The sequence below is a fragment of the Lupinus angustifolius genome, chromosome LG09 (genome assembly GCF_001865875.1).
Source record: "Lupinus angustifolius cultivar Tanjil chromosome LG09, LupAngTanjil_v1.0, whole genome shotgun sequence".
Lineage (NCBI taxonomy): Eukaryota > Viridiplantae > Streptophyta > Magnoliopsida > Fabales > Fabaceae > Lupinus > Lupinus angustifolius.
The window spans coordinates 11570309-11584468 of NC_032017.1; the positions used below are offsets into that span (position 1 = coordinate 11570309).

Below are 14160 nucleotides of genomic sequence, written 5' to 3' on the forward strand. Positions count from 1 at the left end.
ACTTTTTTTAAAATGGAAGTTTACGATAATTTACACGATAATTGGCTCAGAAATGACTAATTCGTGTATGAGTATGTGGTTGTGTACCATGCTCCAGACACCAAGACGGCCAAGTTGTGTACACATCCATGGTTATGTATGGCCAACCTCTCTTGTTTCTTCATAGGTTCGTATCATTCTATCATGTGGGTCAAATATGAAATTATTTATATATTCATATTGATTTTAATGATTTCAAGCACTATTGTGGACCTAAAATAGCCCTTAATTCTCCACTTCTTGGAATTATAAATATCGTATTGTATTAACTGCTGAATCAGTCGTCATACTGATATGGTGTTACAATTATATTAAACACACAATTTAATCAGCCAAAACTGTTAAAGTGAAAAATATTGGTCAAAACATGTCAAACCATATTGTGTTGTACTAGTCAAAATCGATTTCTACATAACATAAATCATATTATTCAAAATGGATCATTAAGAACTTGAACTATAAACTCATAATTGTTTTTAACATGGTCAGTCATTGAACAATTTCAATAATTGTGTTATATGTTACAAATAATAATATTAATATTTATAAATTTATTATAATATATAACTTAAATAACATGCGATTTAATTGGTAAAACAATGATGAACCATTGTATTATTATATTAGTACTCTAACTAGTCTAATAACTAGTACAATAACATTTTGTCCAAATCTTACCATTCAAATCGTAGGGTGTCAAGAAATTAGGTGGCCTAGAGTAGAAGACAACCCTCATGAATGAAAACACAAATTCTAAGAAGTCATTAATGTCTTGTCTACCACTAAGTGTCTTTGCATAATGAAGAGACAAAGTGGAAAAGGCAAAACAATCAGATTAAAAAATGTGTGATTCATATTAAACACTTCTAGAATCACTTATTTTAAATATGGAAATTAATAAATTTTGGGAGTTTACGAAAATTACACGATAGTTGACCCAAACACAGTCACTTCATGTATGATTGCACAACTGCATTTCATGGTCTAGAGCAAACATGACTAGGTGACATACTCATACATGGTCGTAGATGGCCAATGTCCCTTGTTTATTCATAACTTCACATCATTCTATTATTCAAGGTCAAATATGTATCCTGCATATTTATCATTTATTTTAGTAATTTGGAGTACTATTTAAACCTGATAACCCTTAATCTTTCATTTCTTAATGAAGTCCAAGTCTTATCATTCAAATTATGGGGTGCCCACCCTTAATACATTCAATGTTTTCTAACATAATTTCTTTTCGGGTAGCACCCCTTAAATGATGTACTATAGTGTTATAATTAGAGATGACAAAACAGGCCGCCCGACCCGTTTAGCCCGTGCCTGTAAATGTCCGCAAAAATTTAAGTGAGCGCGGGCATGCTCGCATTGGCTTAACGGACAAAATTTAATGCCCTGTCCGTTTTAAAACGGGCTAACGAGCTTGCGTGCGGTCCGCGGGCATTGTTGAATAATTAAAAAAATAAAAAAAATCATATAATAAATGAAATTAAATTAAATAAAGTAGTTGAAGATAAAAATTTAACAAATTGTTTTGATATTTTATATGAAATTTAACAAATTACATTAGATTACAATTTTTTTAGGGAATAAAAATCACATTACATCATAACTTATTTAAAATTTTCTTATTTTTTTCTTAAATTATATTTATGGGCCGCCCGCATGCCCAACGGAAATGTCCGCAAACTTAGCGGGCAAAACGAGCAAATTGACAAAAAACGTTGCTATGCTCGCAAAGAAATGCGGGCTATGCGGGGCACGCCCACGGGCAATGCCCGTTTTGGCATGTATAGTTATAATGACCACAACAATACATCTTCTAGTGTTTTTTTGGGTAAGCTTTGTGTTTAACATGATAAACATATAGTTTTTTTGATAAACTATAAACTACTATTTCAATAACAAATTATTGAATTCTTTTTAAACCTACTTGCTTTTCCAATAATTCCCATTTACTCCTTTTAATTTGCAAACAAATGATAATTTTTTACCACAATCGAGTATAAAATTACTTATCCTTTTGTTTTTTAACAAATTTCAAATACTTTCATTTTTAATTTTGTGAAACAACTCTAATTCAATATTGTAGTTACACAATTATACGTTTTAACTATAATCTCAAATCTTTTAGTTAGCTTCCCTTCTATAAGCTACGATAGTTTTATTAAAGTTTATATTTTAAGAGAAAATGATATTTGTACATTCATTAAGCTGTTTGAGTGATTTGTATATGTAAATAATTAATTTTGTCACATTTATATAATAGAAAGAAAAGGAAAATAAAAGAGAGAGAAAATAAATAAGCTGTGAAAAGAGAATGAATAATGTTATTATTAAGTTTTGATTTACAAAGAAAATAAAAACATTACAGAAAAAATAAGAAAATATGAATAGTTATTGTTAGATATGTATTAACTATTAGTTGTGTCCCATTTTAAACCAATAACTTTTTATATTTAAAATCAAATCAGAAAATTGGTAGATTGAAAAATAAGACTTTCATATTCTTATTAAATTTCATAAATACAATAAAAAATTAATGAGTTGTAAAAATTAAATCAAATATAATTTAGAAGACAAATAATGAGTTTAATGATTTAATCTAGGGTTTAATATGTACACATTGACAATGCATAAATTTTAAACTCTTTAATCCACAAGTAAGAACTGAAGATACCAATAAATATTCTCCCTTTTTCACGATTTTCCATCGCAGCTGGCACAACCTTTTCGTGCCATGCTATCAACTGTGCACTGCTAAGTGTGTGTAACTTTTCTTCGCTAGCAATAGCAATTCCAAGTTTCCCCAGCTTCACCCCACGATTACATCATGTACTTGAAGTTTATCCTATTCTCATATTTTGTTATCATTTTTATGTAATAATTAATAGAATAAATAAATATTTTAGTCTTTTATATTTTTCAACTTTACTAATTTGGTCTATTAAAAATTAAAACACTTAATATGGTCCCAAAATTTTAATTGTGTATGTCAAATTAATCATTTTAGCATGTTTTATAACAATTGGTAGAGACTAATTCGACTAAAAAATTTTGATAAACATTTGAAATTTTTTAGGATCGTTTTAGGTTTTTAATTTTTTGAAGGATTAAACTAGTAAGGTCGAAAAAACATGAGGAACTAAAACATGTATTTACTCTAATTAATGATAATAAATAGTTGTAATAGTATATTTTTTTTATTCATTTTTATTCTCTTTATTGATTTAATAATTTACACATAATAACTACATAATTAATGTTTTTAATTATATTATTTTGAATCTCAATTACCTTTTAATATCGCTTTTCTATTTATAATAATAGTTAGATAATTATTTAAAAGTAAATAAATAACTATTAAATAACAAATTAATTTATTTATAATATAAAATAAATTAAAATAATAATTAATTATATATTTAATGAAAAAATGTAATATAGATTAAAATGACAGTATCAACTAAGATCATATATTTCACATTTTAAATTAAAATGTGATAGTAGATAAATGACTATTAGTTCTCTCTATTGAAGTGTGAAAGATGAATAATGACAAATGTTGAACTTTTCTCTTATGCTTTACATTTTAATAAAAAAAACTTTTAGAGATATGAAGAGTGTATGTGATCAATATCTTAATTTCATTCTCCTTGAGTTAAGACATGGTAAAGGACATAAGGTTTCTAGTTCCCTCGCTCAAGGTAGGAACATTGTTTCTTCACCCTTAATCTATATATAATTAAAAATCACTCTAAGAGCCAAAATATTTTTACTCAAGAATTACTTAAGTTTTGTTTCCCTATTACACAATGAGATATATAAGAGCAAAATGATCTATTATCATATACACAAATAAAAAGTATATTTTTTGTCCATTGTAATAAATAAATAATTAAAAGAATTAAACAAACAAATTTAGGATATAAATTAGTTCATGTTATTAATGAGAGTAAATCTTAATACATGCGGATGAAAACATAATGGTAACTCCAATTGTTTTGGAAGAGGGTGAAACCTTATTCTTTCTATTAGGGGTGAAACCTTATTCTTTCTATTAGGGGTGAGTAGGACTAGATCCTACTTGTTTACTCAGCTTAGCCCGATCATGACCGGACCTGAATATGGTCGGGGCTTGTCGGGTCTAGGATCGGGTTCAAATTTTAAAATTAGATTCGGTCGATATTTAGGGTCGGTAGTGGACAAGCATGACCCGGTTCAGGCACATCCCATGATTACTCACTCATCATGTTGGTATATATACGTTCAATTATATACAAAATAATTACACCTCTTTGTTCTAAAATATCATTTATTCTTTAGTTTTTTCATTATATATACATTATTAACTATATATATACATATATTATTTCATATATCATATTATATATCTATAATAATAAATAATATAGAGAATATTTTTCTAAAAGATGTATGCATTATATTTAATCTGGTCTAGAGTCGATGTCGGATTCAAATTCAAATTCAAAGACTAACCTGATCAATATTTAAGGTCTTAATAACTTCGGGTCTAAGCAGTGGTAGATCTTGACCTAAAGTTTAGGATAGGCAATAATATTTAATTGTAATTTGTAATTAAAATTAATTGAATAACAAAAAAATATAGATAATTATTTCAAAGTTTCAAACTAACATATTAATTCTAAATAATAATAATTCAAAATTAAAAACATAAAAAAAATGTATATTCATTTAAAATGTCTCTCTTAGTTAAAGACTTCAATTCATCTATGATTGAATTAAGAGTAAAAAATTTCAGCTATTTATATTTCAATAAATTATAATATTATCTACAAGAAATTCATCTTCTATTTTACTACATAAATTTATTTGTTGTATTCGTTGCTGAAAATTGTCTTATTGTAGTAGTTAAACCATGATATTTAAGATAAGAAAAATAACGTGATCAAGCAAATTATATGCCTTCACTTTTACTATATCATCAAATTGCACTTTATTCATAGATGATTGATAGTTTTTCAAACATGAATTACTAACAACATCAATAATAAAAGGTTGAAACTAACATCTCAAATAAACCATTTCTTAATCGCATTGAAGTCCATAGGTATATTTTGGCACAAAAATATATATGTTATAAATATTAAATGATTTATAAAAATACATAGAATATTAGGACTTTTGATGCAAAAGTTTGACAAAGACAATTTATGATTTTATAATATTTTCTTAAATGCAACATCAATATAAACTCAAATGAAATAAAAATATTATAAGCAATATCTATATTTACACATGTAAACAACTTTATCTATTATCTATAATTTTTAGAAGAAATATACAATTTATATAAGGTAAAAATATATATTAAAAAAAGGTAAATAAATTTTTTAAAACAAATGAAACAAAAATCCAGGGGATAGTTGCCCTCATAAAGCTCCGCCACTAGGTCTAAGGTCATCAACAGTTGAAAGTCGGGAAAAAGACAAGTCTTATCCGACTCAATACACTACTCACCCTGACTTTCCATTATCATTTTCAAGTCAGGGGAGCAAGAGGCTGGACACGGTAAAATTGAGAAGGGGTAGAAAAGACCTTTACTTTTTATTCAATCATTCATAATTGGGAGTATAAGATTGAATGGTGCGATTTTACATGACTTTAGTATATCAATTTTTAGTTACATTTGATTATGTAATTTACATTTTTAGTTAAGAATTATGATTATCAACATTCAAGTCTCGCTTATACTTTAGCCTGAACAAAGATGATAATTTGAAGAGCCTTTACGATTGCCTCGAGATTAAATATCTTAATATCCCAAAGAAGTGGTATACAATGATTTGAGCTTGTTATGGAATACAGCTTCACGGTGGAATAATTGCTTGATAAGTGATTTAGAAAATTGTCCAAGCTTATGGATGACACAAGTGATCATATGAATAGGATTACTTATGCTTTAATTGGTGGGAGGAGAATGAATCAAATATTCAATTATATGGATTGCAATCATATATCGGTCTAAAGCTTCAATAAGAATTGCAAATATTTCTAGTATGTAAACTCAGAGGCAACATTACATTATTTTAATATATTAATTCCAATTTCATTGTTAGTAATTTAACATTGTAAGTATACATGAATTAATTTTATCAATAGTTAAAGTTTAAGGAGCAACTAGAAAGAAAAAATAGTTTACAATGTCTACTTGCAAAAGACATAAAGTTTAAGGGAGTTTTATGAACTTTTCTCTTCATAAATTTAACTCTTTTAAAAGAAAATAAAGGAATATTTTAAGTGAATGTAATATTTTTATTCAATGATGTAAAAACCGTATCGTACCGAGGTTCGACTTGAAAACCGGGAAACCGGACTCCTAATCGGTATGGTACATATGTTGAATTGGCCAAGTATCAAAACTGGTCAAAACCGGTGAACAGACCGGTATTTAATTAAACCGGCTGGTTGATACGCATTTTTTTTAAAAAAAATCTTAAAAACTTAAAAACTCATTACAAGTGACTCATACTTCCAATCATTCTTCAACACTTCAAACTTCAAGACACATGCTTCCAATCCATACTTAGATTATACATTTTGGTTCCTAACATTCATGTGTAATTTCATTGACATTTGTGTAATCTTGGAGTACTGTCTGAGATAAGATTTGGTGCAAAAATATAATCTCGATATGAGACAATTTTGACTCCTTGGTGTTAAATGTTAAAACTCCAAATTTATTTATTTTGTAGAGTGAGTTGTGAACCTGTGTTATTTATTTATATTTTGCAGTTGTTGAGTGATACTTTTAGATTGATATATGTTTTGTAATTTAGACTTTGAATTTGTTAAAGACTTATAGTTGCTTGTTAATGTGAATTTTGAGTAGATTATGAATATGAATTATAAATTTGAGTATTTACCTATTTGAAATTTTTTTGGTATAGGTTTATATATATATATAAATATAAGCAGGTATGTCCGGTTTAACTGACATGCAGTTTAATTACTGAATTACTGAACCACTATATCAATACGGTTTTAACAATACTTTTTTTATTTCTTATACTTTTTTATTAATGGGCGTTAAATATGTTATTTTGGAGTTTTAATATAATTATGCGTATTGCTTTATATAATTTATTATTATTCAATAATTTTTTATTTTAAATTTTATAGGAAGCTTTCCCATTTTTATATTTCAATATTTATACACTAAAAGTCTAATATTTTTATTATTATCGCGTACCATCTGCCGAATAAGGATCCTCTCCATTATTGAAAGAGACAAATACTTGATTTTACATGTTTTTATAGGCAAAAATGTTATTTCATTATATATAAAAGATAAAAATATCTTACCATATTATTATTTATTTTGTTTTTTTTGTAATACTTATCTCTTATTAATAAAAATAATAATTTAGAAGTAAAACATACGGATAATTTACCAACTTTGTATGAGTATTTAAGGTGCATATATATATATATATTTTTGCAATCACACGTTTAAGATAGTTAGAAACTTAGACTTAAATATGAGTAAGGAATGACTTAAAAGAGATTAGTTCATTAGTTGTGAGGGACACCATTGATAATACTAAAAAAAGAAACTTGAAACTTATATGGGAGAGAAAAATGTTTACCGTAAGATTTTTTTAACTATCCTTATAACCTACACTATTTGCACTTAATCATTATTCATTTTTTATAATAATTAATACAAATGAAAATTGGATAAAATTCTATATATTATAAATCTTTTCATTGTTGAAGGACCAATTTTACCATAGTTAGGATCAATACTATAAAAATAAAACCTCCATTAATTAAATTAGGATCTGCATTAATTAAATTAAGATCCGCATTGCCTTCGAAAACTGCAAATGTCAAGATTAGGATGAAATTATTTTTTTGGATAAAAACAAAACCATAGCTAAAATTACAATTTTGTTCAAAACACTCTTAGGAAGATGAGAGATAGCATATAAGCACACATTCACATTTTCAATTGTTACACATTCACAGAAACAGAAAATATGGCATGTTTTAATTGTGGCGGCAATTACCACAATCATCAAATTGTAGCAACATTAGGAAGAACAACAACAACATCATCCATGTGTATTCTTAAACCCATGGGTTTCACTCTCAGATCAGAGCTTCAACCCATGGCTCCAGATCACTCTCAAACCTTCGGTTCTTCATCTTATTCTCGCAAAAGGGACCTTGTTTTCATCGTCAACCCTCTAGGTTTGTTCTCATTCATCGTTTTCTTCTGGGGGCATGTTTTTTTTTGTTGTTTTTTCAGTGTTTTTGAGCTAAATGAATGATGGGGTGTTGAATTAGAGTTTACCCATTATTTATTTTGGAGAAAAGTTTGAATTTTTGAAGGTTTATGGAATTTGGGTTGCAGGTGCTAATGGACGCACTGGTAAAGAATGGAAGAAGCTAGTTCCATATTTAAGGTCTCGACTTAGCAAAGAATATAATGTGAGTATGTTTTTGTTTGATAATTAAATCTTCAAATTCAGTTCCTTTTTTTAAATTTTATTTGTAAATTCATGACACATGAGTTTTTTTTTGGTTGAATAGATACGTGAATCCTTGACTTCTGGTCCTTGTCATGCTATTGACATAACTAGAGAGGTTAGTTTAAAGGGTTTGTGGCATCAATTAGTGTTTTTGGTACTGATTATTTGATTTTATTTTATTAAGTAATTGAGTTGTTTTACTATAAGTGGTTATTTGATTTCACTATGTGTTGAATTATTTGCTATGAAGGCTATAAGGGAGGGGGCTGAAGCTGTCATTGCTGTTGGAGGTGATGGAACTCTTCATGAGGTGCACACTGCTTGAATGTTTTTTTCTAGCTCATTTCTTTTCTAACTTTTTTACTTAGTATTGGAGTGATGATATAGTTGGAGGAATTTCTTGCAATTTTTGTTGCTGCATAATTAAGTTCCCAATGAAATAATTGAGAAATTTCTATCGCATGAGAATGTTTTCAACAAAGCTTACCTTTGACATGTTTCTCTGTAAAACCTTTCAGTTAGTTTGCAAACGATTATTTAATGTTATTATGTTAAGCACAATTAGTTTGAAAATTTTAAACATTTTTGTCGAGAAATGTTCTTCCTAGAAAGAGGGTGAGCCTCGGCACAACGTTAAGGTTTCTTGCCTTGTGACCTGAAGGTTATGGGTTGAAATACTGGAAACAACCTCTTTACTTGTGAGGGTAAGGTTGTGTCCATCTACCTCCACATACCTCACTAGGTGGGAGCCTCGTGTACAAAACCTTCCTTTGTTATTGTTCTTCCTAGGATTTGTCAAGAGAGAATATTTGTTACACATCATTGTTTATTATAAGCAGGTTGTTAATGGTTTCTTCTGGGCTGGTAAACCTGTTGCTAGTCAAATTAAAGAGCCTGCCAATTCAACTGCTCTTGGTGTGAGTAATTTCTATCAGAATGCCATATTCTCAGTTTTACCTCAATGCATGTTGGTGTTGGATTAAGTCATCTGTAAAAAAATCTCTCTGAAATGGAACTGTGAAACTATAACTATGTTCTGGAATTTTACAGGTCATCCCCTTGGGAACTGGTTCTGATTTTGCAAGAACAATCGGGTGGTTAGTTTCTGTTTGGCATCATTCTTCTTCTGCTTCTTATGGACATTATTTGGACTTATAAGTGAATTGAAACATTTGCTGTGTCTTTTTCCAGGAAAAATGATCCTTGCGAGGCCATTGAACGTGTTGCTAGAGGTTTTCCACTCTACTATATATTTTGGTGATGTTTCTTTATTGTGCTCTATTCTATCTGATAACTATATCTGGGAAAAGCTTGCCTCAAAATCTATGTTACTTTATATGCTTTTAGTTTGTCATTGGAGACATGCTAATGTAGGAGCTGTTCAGGGTTGAGATCAAGGATAGATGTTGGTGTTATCAGTGGAGAAATCGGTGAACATCATTACTTCATTAACGTCGCCGACATCCATTTGTAAGGATAAGTTGAGAATTTCAGATTGAGCTTTCCAACGCAAAGCATATCTAAATGTCTGCTTGACAAAATTTTGCAGGAGTGCAAAGGCAGGTTTTTATGCTTCTCGATACAAGAGATTTGGTAACCTGTGTTATGTCATTGGTGCATTGCAGGCCTTCATGAGTCATCATAACCAGGATCTCAGAATCAAAGTCAGTGTAACTTATTTCACCGTTTTTTGTTGAAAGGACTAAGCAACTTATCTAAAGTCTTGCTGTATATTTTAGTTCTTTCATATGCTTCTATGTATGTGCACCAGAAGTGTATGTTACATAATGTTTTATAATATATGAAAAGTGCAGGTCAATGAAGGTGAGTGGGAAACATGTCCTCAAGTGACGGCCCTTTGCATTGGAAATGCAAAATACTTCGGCGGTGGTATGAAAATTACACCAAATGCTGATCCTTGCAATGGAAAGTTAGAGGTGAAATGTCCTTCTGTGAAATATTTTTGAAGACTAATCATTCATTGATAACAATATGGTGGCTATAACTGTGTTCCCAATTTCTGGTAATATTTTTTAAATAAAAAACATTGTGTTTATAGTTTCATGTAAACTCTGCAGGTTGTGATTCTTCAGAACTTTAAGTGGTATGATTTTCTCCTGAAAATGCATAAGCTGTACAATGGGACACACTTGACGGAGAAAAATGTCTCTTCGAGAAGGTATAATCTCTTCCAGAGAATGCATCGCACTGTTCTTCATGACACCTGTTGTTACTTCCTAGTTATTGATGATTGGTTTCTGAGGTTTAGATGACTAATGAATTCGGATCACACGATCTTATCAAATCTGAACTTAAAATATGTATTAAATTTGTTTGTGTAAAGGCCAGTTATCTTTCTTTTTTTCAAGCCCCCCGCTTAACTATGATTCTAATGATCCAGGTGGGACACTTTTTTATGGTGATGCTGAAATTTAAAGAAAGATTTTCTCGTTTTATGAGTATGTATATTGTTTTATTCAGAAACAGTTTTGTCACGCCATATATACCTTAAAATCTTGAATGCGAAGAATCTCAATTAACAATAAATGAGGAAGAAATATCTAGTAAGAGTAACTTGTATCCTTGCATATATTAGAACCTTTCAGCTTAGTTGATCTTTGAATACTTCACTATAGTCAATGCTAGCTTATAGTTAGTATTTTGAGAATCTTGGTAAGTGTCTGTCAAATCAAGTATGATATTCTTTGAAGAAAGGGCTCAAATTTTTTAATCATTGATGGAATAACTTGTTCAGTTTTGAGACTTTTGTAGTCATTTTTCAGCCTAATATAATGACAATCAAGTTGACATTGCAAATGGTTCATAGTTTCATACTGTTTAGGGATTGGTGAACATTGGTAATGAGCTGTTTGTTTTGAATGTGTTAATAAAACACAACTGTTTGAATATCTGTAATGAACTTTATTGGGTTTGGTTTTCTTGATAAGCTATCATATGTGCTGAACTTTTCCAGTTCAACCAAAGCTAGCGTTCAAATTATTTTTCTTATTTTTATTTCATTTGAGTCTCGGCACAATGGTAAGTTTGTTTGCTTGTAACCCAAAGGTCATAGGTTCAAATTCTGGAAACAACCTCTCCGCTTGTGCGGGTAAGGTTACATACATCTGCTCTCCCCATATCCCACTAGGTAGGAGCCTAGTGGGGTAGCCTCGTACATCGGGCAACCCTTTATTTTATTTTGTTTAGGCTTTCTTAGGCTTGTGCTTGTACTCATTCATAGTGGTTTTTTTGTCTCGTAGTGTACTTTCTATTGAGGTGGAGGACATTTCAGGCATGGGTGGTGTTTATATTCAATCTGATGGAGAACATTTAGGATTCCTTCCAAAGAAGATTTGTGTTCTGCCTGCAGCTATTGAAATGATATACTGATTCAGCTACAAAATAACAGAGTTAATTATACCCAAAAAAACTGCAGATTTTCAACTTAACTTTCAAGGTTATCCATTGAGAATGAAAGTGAATGTAATGAAAATTTTCCCACCCTTTACCTCATTTTTGCCTTAGATTTCAACACAGACAAATAGCACAATTCTGAGGCATTCATTCTCTTTCTGGGTATTTCAGAGAAATGGCAGATGTTAATAACTTGAAATTTGTTCATCATTGTATGATGCTGTTTACTAGAAGGGAAAGATTTTGTATCATATGTATGAGTTGATGTAGTCTACTTCAATTTTTTTTTGAAGTGGAAGAGTACATTCAGTGTTTTGCATAATGCATATGAGCTTAGTTGTGATATTTAGTCATTAAAGTGTTAACATATAATTTATTTCTCTATGTAAAATTGCTTCTAAATTAATTCAGTTTAGGAAATGGTATAGATTAGGAGTGGAATACTGGTTATATGAGACATCATGGAGTGTAACATTTATGTACTGTCAATGCAAAGATTTTTATACAACCAATACATTATTCACTATTCATAGTATTACTTTTTGAAGAGTCAATTATAATTAAAAATGAAAGATATATTTTGAAATTATAGTATATAAAACTCATATATTGTTGGTGTGAAGAAAAATGGAATGATAAGACATCTAAAGTGATTATTTTTAAGGTTATTCTTTATAGAATAAGAATATTTTTACTTTGTCTTTTACCGTGACATTTTTATTTCTTGAGTTTTGTTCTTAAATAAGAAAAGTTCTTAATGAGAAGAGATTACATTCATGTGTTGTGATGTGTACTTCATCTATTTTATGCATTTTATTTATATTTTCATTTATTATGTTGTAATTTATATTATATTTTGAAATTATCTTTAATTTTTATCTTAATTAATGCAATATTTTGTTTTATTTATTTGTGTGTAATTTATTTTTATAATCTACAAAAAGAAAATATATTGCTAGTTATAATTTATTTATAATAATTATAGTGATTTTTAATTTATGAATAAATAAATAAGTAATTATTTTTAATATTTTGTTATATTTATTGTAAAAATATAAAGGTGTAGGGTAGGTTATGTGATTCAAATAAGAATAAGAATGATGTTTGTTCATGTAGAGAAAATTAGATATTGTTCTTATTTAATCGAAAAGTGTAATTATTATAAAATAATGTGTGAGATCAAAATGACAATGAAAATTTTGTTTGCTTCTGGAGATGCTCTAATGTCTAGAAACGAGTTTCTATAAAGAGAATAAAGTTTCTCCTTACACAAGAAGATAGTTTATCTCCCCGACTAATAAAAATATGATGCATTACTGTTTTGTTTTAGAAATATTTTTATAGAAAATCATTAGATAAGACAAATATCATAATTTTAGTGGTTATAAAAGATAATTTATCTCTTTATATCAAAAGATACTTTATTATCTTTATGAATAATATAGAAGCTCTCTTTTAGTAAAGGACAAGACCCGAGGAAGATATCCAAGAAAGATTAACATTCATATAAATTACTAGAAAAAATCCAACAAGTAACTAACAATTTTGTTATATAGAAAAAAATTATTATTATGCCATTTTGAGACTAATCATATAACCTTACAATTTTATTAACTAATAAAATTATCAAATAAATTGAAATTATAATTAATGGAATGGAAAACAATATATGAGTTGATACATATTTTAATAAGGTAATTGTGAAGTTTATCAGCAAATGTTAAAGAAGAGGTTGACTAAGTTAAAGTAGAAACTGACATGGAAGAGATCCACAATGAGGAAGCGTTGGGTAACCTGACATTGTTATGAGTCTATTTGAATGTCAGATTTTTTTTGGTATCATCAAAAACATTTTCTTGTATTTGGATAAAAAATTAATATTTTTTAGAATATGTGGCTACCTCTTTCAACAAATATTGTTATTAAGAATTGAATCTTTAACATTCTGGTCTCCCTGAAAATATATTTGGGCCTTGTTGGTTATTCACTCTTTTAATGCCACCTCATGTTCCCAAGCTAGAAGAAAAATGAATTATTTAATTTAAAAACAGAAAGCATGCTCAACACAAAAGTGAAATTGAATATATCACTAGAACGTGCATCATATATTTCATATTGCACATTGATTATAAAAATGAAAGCTATAAAAAATCAAATTTATAAAAAAAGAATTTACAATATT

At 28.8% G+C, this 14160-nt stretch overlaps 1 protein-coding gene across 1 annotated transcript; it reads left to right on the forward strand.

Moving 5' to 3' along the window:
• LOC109355766 (sphingoid long-chain bases kinase 2, mitochondrial) lies at nucleotides 7992–12327 on the forward strand. Its single transcript, XM_019598973.1, has 12 exons — nucleotides 7992–8283; nucleotides 8447–8523; nucleotides 8626–8679; nucleotides 8815–8874; nucleotides 9404–9481; nucleotides 9615–9661; nucleotides 9756–9796; nucleotides 9950–10034; nucleotides 10114–10228; nucleotides 10379–10501; nucleotides 10643–10743; nucleotides 11825–12327. Exons 1-12 carry the CDS (start codon nucleotides 8070–8072, stop codon nucleotides 11952–11954), a joined length of 1125 nt encoding a protein of 374 aa, XP_019454518.1. The 5' UTR covers nucleotides 7992–8069; the 3' UTR covers nucleotides 11955–12327.